At 43.6% G+C, this 16,312-nt stretch overlaps 1 protein-coding gene across 16 annotated transcripts in view; it reads right to left on the reverse strand.

Annotated features, from left to right (window-relative positions):
- LOC115239876 (ephrin type-B receptor 1-B) overlaps positions 1–16,312 on the reverse strand; it is a 106,578-nt gene that overhangs the window by 10,708 nt on the left and 79,558 nt on the right. For 2 of the 16 annotated variants that reach the window (XM_029814675.1, XM_029814671.1), the window contains exons 4-14: positions 5,540–5,825; positions 4,735–5,271; positions 4,304–4,464; positions 3,912–4,176; positions 3,599–3,787; positions 3,400–3,511; positions 3,130–3,233; positions 2,572–2,589; positions 1,825–1,890; positions 678–854; positions 85–554 (exon numbers count right to left, since the gene is read on the reverse strand). In XM_029814675.1, coding sequence (XP_029670535.1) covers positions 85–554; positions 678–854; positions 1,825–1,890; positions 2,572–2,589; positions 3,130–3,233; positions 3,400–3,511; positions 3,599–3,787; positions 3,912–4,176; positions 4,304–4,464; positions 4,735–5,271; positions 5,540–5,825 — 2,385 coding nt within the window. The remainder of the gene's footprint in view (positions 1–84; positions 555–677; positions 855–1,824; positions 1,891–2,571; positions 2,590–3,129; positions 3,234–3,399; positions 3,512–3,598; positions 3,788–3,911; positions 4,177–4,303; positions 4,465–4,734; positions 5,272–5,539; positions 5,826–16,312) is intronic. The other 14 variants (XM_029814686.1, XM_029814684.1, XM_029814687.1 and 11 more) reach the window with 12 other exon arrangements.

The following is a 16,312-nucleotide window of genomic DNA, read 5'->3' on the forward strand; positions in this document are numbered from 1 at the left end:
ATATTAATCGAGAAACCATAGTCAGTAAACATATTGGTATGTGCCATGCAAATTTTGATTTCGCAATATGAATCTATCGCTCACCCTGGTCGTGTAAGCTCCCTCCGTGGCGCTCTCGATCTCTCTACTGAGTCCAAAGTCGGCAATCTTGCAAACCAGAGCGGCGTTGACTAACACGTTTCTCGCGGCGAGATCGCGATGCACGTAGTTCATCTCCGCGAGATACTGCATACCGCTGGCAATGCCGCGCAGCATCCCCACCAATTGAAGCACTTGGAACTTGCCGTCGTTAGCGCGCAAGAAAGTATCCAGGCTGCCGTTCTCCATAAACTCCGTGATGATCATCACCGGATTGCTCTTCGTTACAACGCCTTGCAAGAATATCACGTTGGGATGCTCGAACTGGCCCATTATCGACGCCTCTGTCAGGAAATCGTTACGCGCCTTGTCTGCAGAGCCCGGCTTCAGCGTTTTTATGGCCACATCTATTTCCGTCCGTCCGTCAGGAGGCAGCTTCAGTTTCCCTCGGCAGACGTCGCCGAATTCTCCGCCACCTGTAACCGTAAAAAAGATTATCAAGAGGATCTAATCAAGTTCTAAAATTATTTTAAAGACACTATCAACAGAGTGATATTACATCAATTGCAGTATATGTGATAATATATAGAATCGCGTACCTATGATTGCCTCTATCGTGATGTATCCGGCGTCGATCTCGCGAGCGAATTCTCGTACAGCCTGATTCGGATCCTCGTAGGTGTGAGGATCCACGTAACTCCTCGCACCTGCACCGCCTGCGCCGCCTGCGCCCGCCGCGGCGACCCCCACTGCAGGTGTGAATAGCGGCGTGGTCACTGCAACGTCACGAAAACAGAGTTCATTATATTAACACGAGGGCCGGTGGTGCGAAATTTTGACAGAACTTTAGACCGCGCGTCTCAACATTCTTTCTATCGCGCTCGGCCAACCGTGTCAAATACCGTGTCAAAAAAGTAACACTCACACATTCTCCCTCGTTAACGAGTTTGAAATTTCCAAAAAACAAGACACAATCAAGAAAGCCAAACGCAGGTGGATTCTAACGATAAGATATATTCTCCTCTTTCAATCCCACTTTACTCAATCAATAAGAGTCATCTTTTACTTGTATGTGTTTATCTATTTTAAAATCTGGTCTGTTTAAATGTCGAACGGCGGTGTCTATGTACGCTAAAAAAAAAAATTTCGCGCGTAGCCACATGCCAAAGTGCATATTTCTTCATGCCTGCATGTCAAATTATTTCCAAGTTATTATTGATACATTCGCAAAGTCTAGCGATTAACATTATTCGTCCTGGATACTTCAAACGATTCAAAAACAGCTTTCTCTCACAATATTTTTTTTTTTTTATTCAAATCAATTTAGCCTCTATTTGAATCGTTTCAAAATATCCAAGTGTACTTTGCGCATATCGATGCAAGAAGAAGAGCGATCGCAAAGCACGATCATCTAAAAAAAATAATAAAAAAATAAGACAAAACTTGATGCAAGAACACAATGATGCTGCAATTACGTGCAAAATACGACGGGGCCGCGGCATGCTTTTATTACTTCCGTACTTTTCATCCATATCGCATATCCAGGACAGTGAAGAAAGAATAGAATAGAGTGTAGAGTAACTATAAAGCGAAACTATAATAAACGTGGAGAACTCGGAGTGAGTGTGTGCGAATGTCGGTGCGTTCGGTTATATCTTTAATATGTCATACGAACGTGTCTGCGCGAGTTTTGCGGTCGCATAAGAGTTTTGACTTGGAAATCGCTTTGGGAAACAAAGGACTTACGCGAGGACTTGCTCTTGTTGTTGGTATGGGTTGTCACAATCGGTGAACTGTCCATTTTGCAGTGCACTGTGAACAACACAACAACCAACACACTAATTGACAAACAGAAAAACAAAAAAAGCGGCGGGTGTTCAATCATGAAAATTTTTTTTTCTTTTTTTTTTTTAATGACGTAAAGCGAGAAATGAAATAGAGAAAAATCTCGATTTGATCACACGAATAAAGCCATTAAACATGTAATTGAATTCAAGTGTGAAAACAATTATTTCCGATATTAGACAATTGATGCTCTGATTTGAAAAAAAAAATCCTTTCACAATGCATAGTTTTATTTTTTCTTGTCTCTTATGTTCGTCGGTTATGTTCTTCTTGATTTGTTTTATGAATCAAATATATCAATATGTATAAAAGGCATATACGATAATATAACATCGACATATACTAATAGACAATACGCATGCAATATTGACAAAGGATGCGATACAACATACGCAAGCACAATGCACGCTGAACACGCACAATGTGTATTTAAGAGAATTAGGTGTCGTGCAAAATTGTTATGTGCGCGCGCGTGTGCACGTGTGCCTGTTTTGTATGCGTGCGTATATGCGTAATATGTGAGTGTGTGTGTATGTGCAAAAGCGTAAAAGTCTGAAGGTGTAATGCATGTATAGGGGTTGCAAAAATAATCTACACAAAATTGAGTTCCTAGAAACAAAAAACTTGAGGTGTTTGGAGAAGACTTACTGTAGGTCACAACTAGTCCTGTAGTAGCAGGCGATTGTGTACATTGTTTCATTGGGTTTTTTCATGGATTTTTCATGGAGGCAGGTTCGATAGATTAGGGGAATCGCACATGAAAAGAAAGAATCGAAAGAATTTGGTTAGAATAATCGCACTCGGGCCGCGGGCCAGATCAGTGAGAATTTTGGTACGAAAGCGATCGTTTCTCTTTCTGTTCCATATCGAATGGACGCATTTCAGAGTCCCCGACTGCTTTCTTATTGCATATTTTTTTTCTACAGTGTTAATGTTTAGCTATCTCTCTTTCGCTCACTTTCATTCGTAAAAAAAATCTCTACTAAGGGTACTGTTTAATTGTATTATCGTGAGTCTGTTTGCATACGGGGTATAGCTTCGACACTTGCTGGATCTAAGAGAGGGGCGGGCGGGGCAGTGATTCCAATATATATTAGTCACAAGACACGAGGGCGCAATGAAACAACTATAAAAGTGACAGGGGGTAGCAGCGATAATAAATCTTTAAAGAGGAAGAGAAACACTTTGAGCAAAATGCGAACGTACCTTCGCCGTTTCGGTACTCCAGAGTATCGCAGTCGCTGGGCTGCTTCTTGTTGCACTCGTCCGAGGCCCTGCTGCAACGAAATCGCATGAATCGCATGAATCTGCTGCAACGAAATTGAGCAAAATAATTGAAAAAAAAAAAAAAAAAAAAAAATTTTTTCCCAGTGATATGCAATGGTTCGATAATTCACAAATATTTCTTTCTTAATTATGAAATAGAAAATATTTTAGAAATATTTTTTTCTCCAGTATTGAAAATGATTCAATTACCTTCTAAGAATCAAAACGGTCATGATGATAATAATCACAAGAAGTACGACGACAGCGACGATTGCCCCTGCGATTATCCTAACTTGCATGTTGTCGTCCTCGCCGACGTAGTCTGTGCGCAGAGTGCTCGTATTAGAGATATACAGTACACGAAGGAGATTGCAAAACGCGAATCTGAATGTCGTTCACGCGCGCTTACCTAAACCCATGGCGTGGGGTGTTTTCTTAAATACCACCGGCGTATACTCGCCCCAGCCGCGGGTGGTCTTGGCGCGAACCTGTATCGCGTAATCCGTGGAAGCCTTTAGGCCTTTGAACGTGGCGGACAGCTCAGACGTTTGAATGACGGTTGCATTAGTGGCGTCGTCATAGCGCGGGTAACACCTCACTAGTATCAGATATCGAGACGATTATTAATCCCGCTGCCGCGCGATCGAGTGACAATTTAGAATTGATATCGCCGCGCAGCATTGCTGGCAGAGCTTTGTATCACAGCGGGACTTTAGCTTTACCTTCGTATCGTTCGACGAGATCGCTGTCTCCGCCGACTTCGATGACTGGCGCGTCCCAGCTGATGCTGAGCTCCGAGCTCTTGACACTCGTGATCCTGACGTTGCTCACTAGACTCGGCACACTAGCTTCTGTTGTAACAGTAATATCGACGTATTCCTTCTTTTGGGTCAACAACGATACGCCATTCTGAGCGAATACTTGGAAGCGATAAGTAGTCACCGCGTTCAGACCGGTTATCGTGATTTTTGTGTCGTTGAAGGTTTCCTATTGCAAAATCAAAGCAATTCCGCGTGAAATTTCTAATCAGAGAATAATTTATTCTGTATTTTTACGCAATCTGTGTTTTGCATACAAACGCATACACACATATACGGTTTTGAAGAAAACTCACAGTATTAGGAATGTATTTGACATCCGTGCTGCAAGCATCGCAAACCACTTTATAAGTCGTGTCGGACCTGCCACCTTGCATATGCGGCGCGTTCCAGGAAAGGATCACCGTGGACTGATCGACAAAGTTGACGGTCAGGTTTTGCGGTGCCGAAGGTGGTTCTGCAAGAAGTATATTCTTCAAGATTTTCGCCCTCCCTCAAATTCTCTCCATCTCCCATATTTACGCGCAACGTTTTAAATTAAAGTAACAAGTATAAGTCGTGCATATTAAATAGTTAATAATGCAATTATAAAGTGCGGAATTCGAACATATTAACGACAATATTTCGGAGAATTTTATTCGAATGTTTAAAAATATTTTTAGATTTCACGATTATATTTAAATCTCGGCAAAAAAGATGTTCCATATAAAATTCAATTGATACTTACGCGTACAAGGCATATTCTTGGGATCCTTTTCTGCCCGATAATAGCCCGGGTCGCAACGACACTCCGTAAAGCCGTAATCGGAGGCTTTGCTGTGCTCCGGACATGGTTCGCAGGTGTGGGAGCCCGCCTCGTGCTTGAATTTACCTATTGGGCACAACTTGCACTGCTGCTTCTCCACGTCAGCTTGATAGCCGGGTTTGCAGTGACATCCACCCGTGGGTAGATACCATTTGCCGTCTCCCTTGCAGAGGAAAGTCGGCTGGGCGATTTTGACGGCATTCTCAACGCAAATACCGAGCGTTTGTTCAATGAGCGCGACTTCGCGACCGGTCGGCGTGGACGGGAAACGGGCAAAGTTCACCGAGATCTCGGGACAATTGATGTAGTACACCTTGATGGCCAGGATCGATATGCAAGCGCCCTGATCGCGAAAAGCAAAGTAGACACCCTTCTTCGTCACCGGAATCGACTTTACCTCCGTGTTTATTACCACCTCGGCGTTCGTATTGAATCTACCCTCACCCGCGGCAATGCGACCTGTAAATATGTCAAATATGTCAGTACAGAAAAGCAGATATTGAAATCCTCGACCAACTCAGTCAAGGAAGGAGAAATAATCTATTAAAAAACGCAACTTATGAATTATACGATATTTAAATTTTTTTCATCTTTAAAATTTTTTTCAATTATTATTTTTGTTGTTGAAAAATGCAAGCTTTTAAACTTGATATTTTTAGAATATCACCATTACATACGCTCCATTTCAAAGATAAAAGTTTTAATAGTTACGCCTCATTGCGCTTACCGATAAGTTTATAACTGTCTGGCTCCCATGGAGGCGGTTCCTTAGTAGCAGCATCAAACTCGTAATACAGCAGACTGAAGGTCTCTTTACAGCTGAGAGCATTCCCGGGGAATAGCGAGCAGTCGCGGGTCGTGAATTTTATTTCTATGTACATGCGGTTCGCCGGACCCCTCTCCACGAATGGCGTCCACAGCCAATTGTTCACATTGTTGTACGCTACGTCGCATACAACGTAACTCCGCCAATTGATACCCTTGTCGAAGTTCGTGAAAGACTCCTCTACCCACTGTAAAGAAAATGTTAAACAAAACGAATGAAGAGAGATCACGTTTCAGACACATTTCCTTTTTTAATTTTTAACTAAAGTTAATGAGACCGATGTAGATGGAGCAAGAAGGATCCTATTTCAAAAGTATCGAATATCCGTTGTACTCGAAGGTACAATTCCATAGTTAAAATCCGCGATTCTCTTCTAACCCAGTTCTACGCGAGTTACGCCACGTAATCGCGACGAAAGCGAAAAAGCACCACCCCGTCGCCGTCGTCATTGTCGTCGACATTGGCCGTAGAATCCTCCCTCGGTAAATGACGAGGCGGAGAGGCCAGGTCGTCGACTTGCGACAAACAGACCGCAAGGAATTACCGGCGCGCGTTACCATTAGTTTTATTGCCCCCCTCGGCTCTCGGGCTCGTCCCGAGAGCGACCGCAAAAAGTTCCGACCGGGGCAAGAAGGATCCATCGTCGTCGTCGTCTTCGTCGTCGTCGTCGTCGTCGTCGTCGTCGTCGTCGTCCTCATCGTCACCGGAACCGTCTTTCCCTCTCTCCTCCCTTTCCTTCATTCTCTTCTCTTTCTCCAGTTGTCCTCCTCTTCCTCTCTCCTCGTCGCCCTTTTCTTCTTCTTCTTTTTTTTTTTTTTTTTTTTTTATCCTCGAAGCCATCCCTCACGGTCGACTTAATCATCGGCGTCGTCGCAATGATTCTTTTGCACATCGCTCGATCGTGGGTAAAATTTCAAGGGGTACGCGCGCGTTGCGCATCGCGTCGATGAATATGTAAAGCAAGCCGTCGTAATTACCGTGGAACAATATCGTCGATCTGAGATTCCGAACGTTCAACAACGGTATCCACTTAATTATCGTAGGAACGTAATCGCGGCCGTTTAATCAAACGTATATGTAATATCTCCGCTCCCGCGTATTTCATACTCGGACCAGGAAAGACTCGGCAGGTAAGGAATGATAAAAAAACGGTAGACCGAGGTAGAGAGCCGTGAGCCTCTTATCCAGAAGATTTCCTCACGGACGTGTTTCCGGCAGGCGGGCTGCAATAAATTCAAGCCGCGCCGGCTACCCGGTTGCAAAAGGGAGATTATTACGGGGACGATGACGAGGTCGAAAAAATTTCATTAAAGCGCTGCCAGCGAAAAAAAGCTTTTTCAGCGGTCCGCACGCTCGAAAGTACCCGAGCAGCCGGGGAATCACGGAGAACCAACAGTTCCGCAATTCGCCGTCGTCCGCGCATCGAATTACGATCCGGTATCCTTCGCACGCCTCCGATCGCAATTAATAGTTTTTAGCGAGGTTTGCGAAACGGGATTTACATCGCTTTTAAAGCGAGCACCTCGCGTATATTCCTTTAACGATATCCTAAAATATATCCTCGATAACAAATATAATTAAATAAACGATGCTGTCATCGCGCTTTACACGCGAATTGAAAATAAAAATTCAGAATCCACTTTATGTCCTTTTTTATTCTACAGTTATTTTTATTCCTTATCGCGAACTTCTCCCTCTGCCAATCGACATTCACGTTTCGCCCGAGGATTATTAAAGAAATGAGAAAACGCGTTACCACTATCATGCACGTGTTTATTCGGATGTCTCTGCCGAGGTTTTTTATCGTCGGGGAAATTTCATTAGAACGGTGAAATTCAGCCTCCTTTTCGCCCGGCGCTCCATGAGTCTATGTCTATTCCCTGCTGCTTTTATCCCGCTGCAAGCCGCGAGAAAAAGGCGGAGGAGAGGCCGCGCATCGTTAACGTCGCGCGGCATTTAATTGGATCGCGTCGAGAGATCGCGTCCTCTTTTTAACGCGTTGCGGTCGATTTTTCGGCGAGGCGGATTTTCCGCTCGGTGTGACCGTCCCATGAAATTACTCATAGCATGGAGGGGAAAAAAAAAGACGATAACCACTGCCGTATCTCATTGCAATCTTACGTCGTTTTCGTCAGTCGTGCACGCACAGATGCATCCAAGATGGCAAGAGATATTTTCCTCCTTTTGCTGTACGATCGGTTTAAAGATCGCCAAATTTTGTTAAATGAATATTCTCTTATTCGTGCATGTTCGTAAGTCAGATTATATAATTTTGGAAAACCGCAAAAGAATATTACAGAAAGAATATTTGTTGGCGCAATTTATGTTAATCATTTTTAAGAATTCTTTATATTTTGATAAATTATTACCAACTTTCTTTCTGTTACACAGTTGAAAAATTTGTGTTAAATTTTTAACATATACCTCATGTCCCAAACGGTCCACACAAAATTTTTGTATTAATTTAATATAATATGGATATGTTAAATGGCAACATTAATACTGTATTAATATTTCATAGTAATTCGAAATAAATTTTGTATAAAATCAACATATTTTTAATGATAAAAAAGTTATTGACAATCTGCAATCATTCTCACTCCTATTATAGAATAAAATCAACTTTTTTTTTTTCTGCAAATTTTAACAGATAAATCCTGCCACTAATAATACGAAATATATCTGTTATGTAAAATTAAAAATATGTGCACATTGTATTATTTTGACACTTTTTCAGTTGTTTTAATAATCTAATACTTGAGTTTAATTAACACAACAATATGTTAAATTAATACATAAATGTATTAAATATTTAACACAAAAATTTTAAACGGCATATTTTTTAACGAGGAGACATAAATTTTCAAACTGTGTAAATTAGGAAAAGCATTACACAACGCTGGTATGCGAAAAATATAATTGGCATTAGAATAGCACGATGGTATTTTTCCTTGAGCGCGTACAGTTGCCCGTTTGCATTAAGTATAACTGAGAGATTGCGCATCGATCGATGTCTCGAAAATGCTATGCGGTTAGCACTTTGTGGCCGAGTATCGATCGCACGCCCTCGCTTCGCCGTCTCGCAGCAGGTAGACGCGTTTTCCTATTTTCCTCGCCGAAGGCACGGAGCGAAGCAACAGTACGTGCAAATCGTTGGTTTCCCTCGATCTTTATTTTCGACGTAAAGCGATGCTACCCCGACCGGTGATGATAAATCACAAACCGAATTAAAGCGTTACATTTCGTTTGTATTATTTTCCGTATCTTTGGATTGAGATAAAAAAATTTCTTGCCTCTTCATCCCTCTGTATACCGTAATCCTTTTGTTATAAAAAATCATAGCAAATATACAAGAGACTCTCGACCCGACCGATCCTTATTATTCCAAACCAGTTATTTGTCTTGTTTCTTCACGGTTAAACGTCTATAATTCGTTGGAGAAAGACCAACCGACAAGAGGTAGTACACTTTGGGAGCCATGTGGTCAGCGTGACCGAGGCTACCTGCGAGCCACCCTGCGGTGCACTCGCCAAGAAAAAGTATCATCCGCCGCCCATGGCTTTTCCCGCGGATCAAACCGTGGCAGTAAATAGATACGAGTCGATGGCTCAGAAGTAAAGCCAATAAGCTCGCGCGCGCGCTTCTGGATAAAGAGAGACGGAGGAACGGAGAGACTTAGACGTAGGATGCTGCCACCCTTGCGGATGGGGAACTGCCCCTGCGCCAGTAATATCGCCACCATAATCGCAATTCCGACGGCGTAGCTCCGAATAGGGAGGTTAGCGAGAGTCTGCGGGAAGACTTGGACGCGGAGGAGGGGGCGTTACGAACTTTTAGTCCGAGGGGTTCGCGGATCTTAATATATATTGAGCTCTCGTGTGAGCCGGGGGTTAACCCTCGCCCTTGGGGTGAGGTTGCATCGGCAGGCACGTAGGGGCTCTCTCCTCCGTCGAGCTACGTGCATCCGGCACGTTATGGTCCGCTCACGACGGACACGTACCGCATCCAGACGCGATCGAACTTTCCCCCGTTCTTCTTCTTCAAGCCGACAACTTGCAAGAAGTGACGTTAATTGCGTTCATAATAAAAAATTATGAAAAAGAATGTTATTATTAAAGTTTCAAAAAATATACTATATTTAATATTATTAAATATTAATATTATATTAAATTCTCTTTAATATTATGATATATAAATCAATATTTATATATCATAATATTAAAGAGAGTTTCTTCTCCCTCTTGTTTAAACGTACGAGAAATAAATCTATCTTAATCCATTTGTCTTTTCTCGTATGTATTCTTGCATTTAGTGTGAACAAGGCCATATCGTAATTAGAATTCTAAAGACACGAGTATCAATTTTGCGGTAGAGGAATGTATATAGAGAGCAAATACGTAGAGGAGAGTATATATAGAGGCAAATTTAATAGGGAGTGTGCCCCCGTCATTATCCTGTCGTAGGAAGTTCATTAACTCGAGCATGCCCGACTCGCGAAATGGTCGCCGCTTTAAATACAATGGTACAGATATCGCCCGCGATATAATACAGCGTCCGGCCGAGGGTAGTCTGTCCGTTACGGGCGAACAAGTGCACATATGTGTATACCCGAGCAGGGGAGGATGGGCAGTCATCCCTCGGACATGGTATGGGCAGACAGGGGTGGTTACGCCACGCGCCAATCGAAAACTTTATGTAACCGTTTATTCCGCGCACCCCAAAGCCGATATAACCGTATTTCGGGGCGAAAGATTGGCAGGAAGACCATTTAAGAAGCATTTTCACGGTTCCTCGACACTTAACCGAGATTCCTCTCTCTCTCTCTCTTTTTCTCTTTTTTTTTATAGATACGTACATACATGCGAATATATACGCGTATATATGCGCGTGCGAGGGGAGAAAAGATCGTCGGTGAAATAAGAAAGTCGAGGGAGAGAGAAGGTGTCGGGTGAGAATTTATTTCCAGATTATTTGGGCCGGGAAACGGCTCCGGGGTGGAGATCTTCCTTCCAGAAAAGGACAAATCGTTCTCCACCGCGGGATCGAAACGCTGCCGGGAGAAGCAATTTCCAGCCGCGAGATTTACGACGCGAAGATCGACTCCTCGCAGGGGATCTCGCAAAATTCGGCTATGCCGATATCCGACACCCGATGTTTCTATTTACCGCGCGGGGAGAAATTGTATCGGGGATGGTACATGACGGTACCATCAGAAATGCTAGGAAAGAAGATTCCGTCTCTTTTTTTCAATGGTAAAAAAAAAAAAAAATTATCTTGCCGACATATGAGTAATGATGGAAGAAGAAGACATCATCCGGCGATAATTCTCGTATTATATATTGGTCGTTGATGTATATCTTTTGAGAATTTATAATAAATTCGTCACACATAGAACCGCGTTTCGTTTAATCGGGAAGAATCTTTGACACCAGATTATAATACTTAATGACCGCGTGTTATGCCAGTCTCATTAAGTTCCTCGACGTGCTGGGAATATCTCTCTCTAGGATTCATGATTATTTGAAGGAGAAACGGGTTTTCGAGCGCGCTGCCTTTTTTTTTTCTTTTTGTCGAAATCCGTCGTCGGTAGACCTTGCTACTTGTCGGGCGGCCGACGACAGCTCGTGTGCCTTACGATAACCACCCATCCGTAATGAGCTTAACCGTCGTCGTAATATTTCGAGTTAGCGTTGTGCACGTCCTCGCGTGTCAGAAGGGCTGAACGCCCCTGACGAGACAGCGCACGTCATGCGGTAACGAGAAGGGCTGAACGGTGCCACGTGGACGTGGACTGAATCAGGCTTGAATTTCCCCGCACACAAGTCTGTCCGCTCGAGAATCTTTTAGAGATTGAAATCGATACCATCTCGTTGAGAATCCAATTATCGATCATATAGATATGAAAAAAGAAGGAATACGTTTTTAAAAAGAATACTTTATATATAAATATTACTTCCAAGTATTATGAAATTATCATCTCGTTGTTTCTGCGATGCATCACAAATGCAGTTTATATATTTTAATTTTTCAACGTGATTTTTATATTTTATCGAAATAAATATTTTTTTATCATTGCCCCGTATTAACTATGCCTTTACTCCATCTCGCAACTATTAGTTAGGACCAATATACCGCACGTTGAATGCAATTTTTCCTATCATCTGGCCAAGGGGCTAGCATAGTTCCATGCTAATTCGAACGACCCCAGTTTCATCCCGGGTTAAAAGATGGAGGAAGCGGCAGCTTTATAAAATCGTCACGAATTAGCTGGAGGGTCCACCGCGCTCTCTCGCCCAGGGGTTAGGTTTAATATCGAAGGACCCGGTCGCGCGCGTCGAGCGGCGGAGACTCTCGACGCGCGCCCCTGGACCTGTCAGTTTGACGTATCGCAGTCGCAGGAATCCATTATATAGTCAATTACTCCTCGTGATAGGAAACGCGGCGCGCAACGTACTGCCGCTCTCTCTCTCTCTCTCTCTCTCTCTCTCTCTCTCTCTCTCTATAGGGAACGCGGCGCGCAACGTACTGCCGCTCTCTCTCTCTCTCCCTCTCTCTCTCTCTCTGACACCCTCCAGTGCATTCACGCCGCGGCCGCGTCGCACATACATGTACATAAATTCGTTCCACGCGCGCGGAACACGCCGGTCAAGTCGAGGATGCGATCCGAATGCACCCGCTCGAGAATAATTATCATCAAAGGGAATCTAGTCCCGATGATTTTCAAAATATATATTTATTGTTTAATAAAAAAAATTGAGCTCTGTTTTTTTATATCTGAACTTTATCTAATATTGTGTGAAATAAAATAAATGAGAGTATTTTAAAGATATTTTTTATGCACTTTCTTTCACCTCTAACAATACATTTTTTAAGCAGAAAATCTTATTAAAGTTGAGCAAGAAATTTTATTTCACGGCAATATTAAGATAGTTGTATATTTTTCCAACAAGGGCAATGGGGAAGATTTAAGTTGCTATTTTTTTTTTCATCAAAAAAATATTATTATCTCTTTACTATAAATCATTTAGTATAAATATTGAAAAGATAGGAATAGTATATATTAACGGAGAAAAAAATCATAGATTATTAATCTACCTAAATTATTTTGATTCATATGTAGTGTAATATTTGCTACAAAGATCTATTTTTGTAGATAAAACTAACACCTATGATGATCGTTAATAACAAGATGTTACCGTTTTTTATCATCAGATGTGCAATCAAAGATTCTGGGACATTGACGTGCGTCCTAGGAAAATCGTTTAGATGCGTCTGGTCTATCGTTAATCCGTCCAGTTTGGTCCATCCCTTATCTTGTACTTTTCTCCGTCGTGACATTTCAACGGCTATGTCTCGCGGGAAAGTTCGGCCAACTTTAATAAGACTTAGAAACAAGCCTACGGAAACTCGAATCTCACCATCGTCGTTTCTTCTCGCCCACCCTTCATTTTCTACCGTCGATATATTCCGCTGCCTTCCCTCGAGTCCATTATCTCTGATCCGGCGGTACGAAATTCTCGTGGAAAGACGCGTGTGGCACCGTCGAGATTTCAGATGAAAGCAGCGCATTAAGCTGCGAACACGCATACGCACGCACACACAACCACATACACACCATGAGTTACACGGACAGTCTTGTATCTACCGCACACGGTGAACAGTACCAAGGCATCGAGGAGGAAACGAGGAGCAAGGAGCCACTCGAGGACTCGCGTCAATAAACAGAGTCTCATCTAACGACGCGGTCCGGATGACGGATATACGGATCTGAAAGTAGTAGAGGAAGGAAGAGAGACAGAGGGTATGCACGAAAGAAGAAGAGAAGGAGAGCAGCTGAGCGCGGCAAGAACAAGAAGAAGCGGGCGCGAGAGAGATAAAGAAAAAGAGAGAGAGAGAGAGAGAGAGAGAGAGAGACAAAGAGAGAAAAAGAGAGGCAAGGTAGGAAGAGAAAGAGAAGAAGGAACGAATGCGGAGGCAACGGCCTGCAGAGGCCCCGAAGGCCGTTCACATGAATACCAGTCTTTCCATTAGTACTCGAATGGAGCGGAGAGCTCAAGAGCTCCGGCCCAGGTCTCATCTCGATGCATGATCGATACTCGCTGATCCAATCTTACCCGGGCTTCGCGGTGCCGGCTGGACCACCGCGAGATACGATGTAACTGGGGGTACACGCTTAACCCTGTGTGTTACTCTCGTTGCGCGTGTCTTACAGGTAGGACGGTATCCGGGCGCGGTAACCACTGGCCGACCGACCGCTTCTAAAAGGTCGTTAAACACGATCTCCTTAAGATATCTTTCTCTCTTTCTCTCTTTCTCTCGGTCCTCGCTCGGTCTATAAACGAACATGTATCGCGATACCGATCGGGATATATCTCCGGTCTAGATGGACTTCTTTCTTTGTAGCCGATACAGCCTACAACGCGAACTTCTTACTCGAGAAACGCAGCGGGCGAATATAGCACAGAGTTTCGAGGTCAGCAGTGGAGGCGAGGTATACACCGTAAGTAGAGATATTCTACTGACAATGAGGATGATATCGTTCCTGGTATGTACTAGAAACGATTCGATACACGAGTATCGTTTAACTATACTCGGAAAGATTGCTGCTTCATTGATGCGTTTACGGACTATTTGGTATAGGATAATCACACATCCAAAGTTTGAAACAACATCTCAAACATGTTAGAAACCGGATCCTTTGGCGATAATTACAAATATTTACAATTAACAGTCCTTGCGTAATTTTTTTGTATCTCCTAAACATTGCATTGCATAAAAAAAAAATGTTAAAAAATTTCGCAAATATAAAAGAAAATTATTGTAATGTATTAGAGATGAATGATGAAAAAAAAAAAAAATTACATTGTAACAAGAAGTATATAAAATTCTTAAAAAGATCAACGAAATCTTTTTCCAACGTTCGTGAATTCTGTTACATTTCATTCGCAATGTAATTTCAAATTCGCTTCCTCTCTTTTCGCGAGCTTAGGATTAGATCTCGTTTTCGGGCGCGCAACAAGCTGACGTAGACGTAGAATGGCTTTCTCCGGATAAGGAGGGATCCGATACGTGTTGTGTCGGTACGACGGAACGTCGGGATATGGTGAAGGATCGAGCGGCGGGAGACGAAAGAAGGAAAGGTCGATCGACGTTCCCGACGTTCGTTTCGACTCTTTCTGTGCTCGCACCTTCCTCCCTGTCCCTCTTTTCGGTACGCTCAGTCAGGCTTTTCCAAATTGACTTTCGCTCCGACTGTCACTTCTATTCTCCGCTTCCTCCGCACGACCCTCGACTACCAAAGAACGCTTGGTATGCGCGTCTCGCACCGAAGGAAGAAAAGCTGGTAGAGCACTACTTTTCTCTCTCTCTCTCTCTCTCTCTCTCTGTCTCTCCCGTCGCTCTCGGTCGGTCGACTCCTTATTTCGGAGCAATGCTGGCTCCCAGAGATGAATCATCGATCCTGCGTGCGTGCGTGCGTGTGGATTTTCGTCTCGCGCGCGTATACGAGCGGCATACCAAGAGCTCGGGATAGTCGCGTGGAGTTCTCGTGCTGGAGGTCCTTTGAGGGGGTAGCGAGAAGTGCACGATGCGGATCCTGCCGCTCGACCCTCCGACAAATTGGCAATCCACCATCGCCGTGTGAAGAGAGACCGAGAGAGATTCGAGGGGTTGAACGGCTGTGTTTCGATCCGCTCGAATCGTTACGCTTCCTCTCTTGTACGTCGCGCTAAATATTGCTTCGTCAATTATTATGTATTGTATTACGAGGCGCTTTCATTTGCGGTTCGTATTGTTTAACTGCATAAGGGGAAAAAAGTGGCGCTTTATTAAATTGTAAAACATCGTATGTGATTAAAGACCTTGATTCTAGGATTGTATTTTGTATTATAATAGATATGTGTATAATGACGTCACAATTATTAGTAGCAGTACGTATAAGAATTATAATGATATTAATTAGTAGCGATAGTAATGTCTGTAAGTAGTAGTTCCTCGACTATTTCGACATGGTTAAAGTATCTTTACTACAGTGCCTATCCATGTCGAGATCGTTAGATAAGCGAAAAAAGAATGTATAATCAATTCCGTCGGCTTCAAAGCAACACCGTCTCATCGACAATTGACGAATTCAATTGCGACAACTTGGCGATGATCCGTTCCGCCCGACTAGCGGACTTTGCGCTGACTCTAAAGTTTTCCGACGAACCGCCGCTCGCACGTGAGCTCACGCGGTTGCTCTAACCGTTCCTTCTCTCTGTCTCGCATCTTTGTATCCGTTTATTTGTCATCCTCCCCGCATACGCGACGGGGTCGATGAAAGGCAGACGGGGAAGGCGCGCACCGTTCGCTGCGCCCATGACACTACTCTCGTGCCTCGTCGTACAATCCCCCTTCCCCCCACCGCACTTCCACCCCTTTCTTTCCGCTGTTTTCCCCATGGGCAACGTGGTCACGTACCGGTCGTCATGGAAACCCGCGCCAATCGAGATGGAAACTCAACCGTGGCACTCTCTTCATCCTCTCTCTCTCTCTCTCTCTCTCTCTCTCTTTGTTCCTTCTATCTCACTTTCTCCACTTTTCGTCCTCGTTCCGTCTCTCTCTCCGTTCCACCGTATTCGCATCCCGCTTTCTCTCTCTTTGTCATTTCCAAATTATCTCTCGCCCCATCATGCT

The sequence above is a fragment of the Formica exsecta genome, unplaced genomic scaffold (assembly GCF_003651465.1).
Source record: "Formica exsecta isolate Colony F162 unplaced genomic scaffold, ASM365146v1 scaffold4, whole genome shotgun sequence".
In the NCBI taxonomy this organism is placed as follows: Eukaryota; Metazoa; Arthropoda; class Insecta; order Hymenoptera; family Formicidae; genus Formica; species Formica exsecta.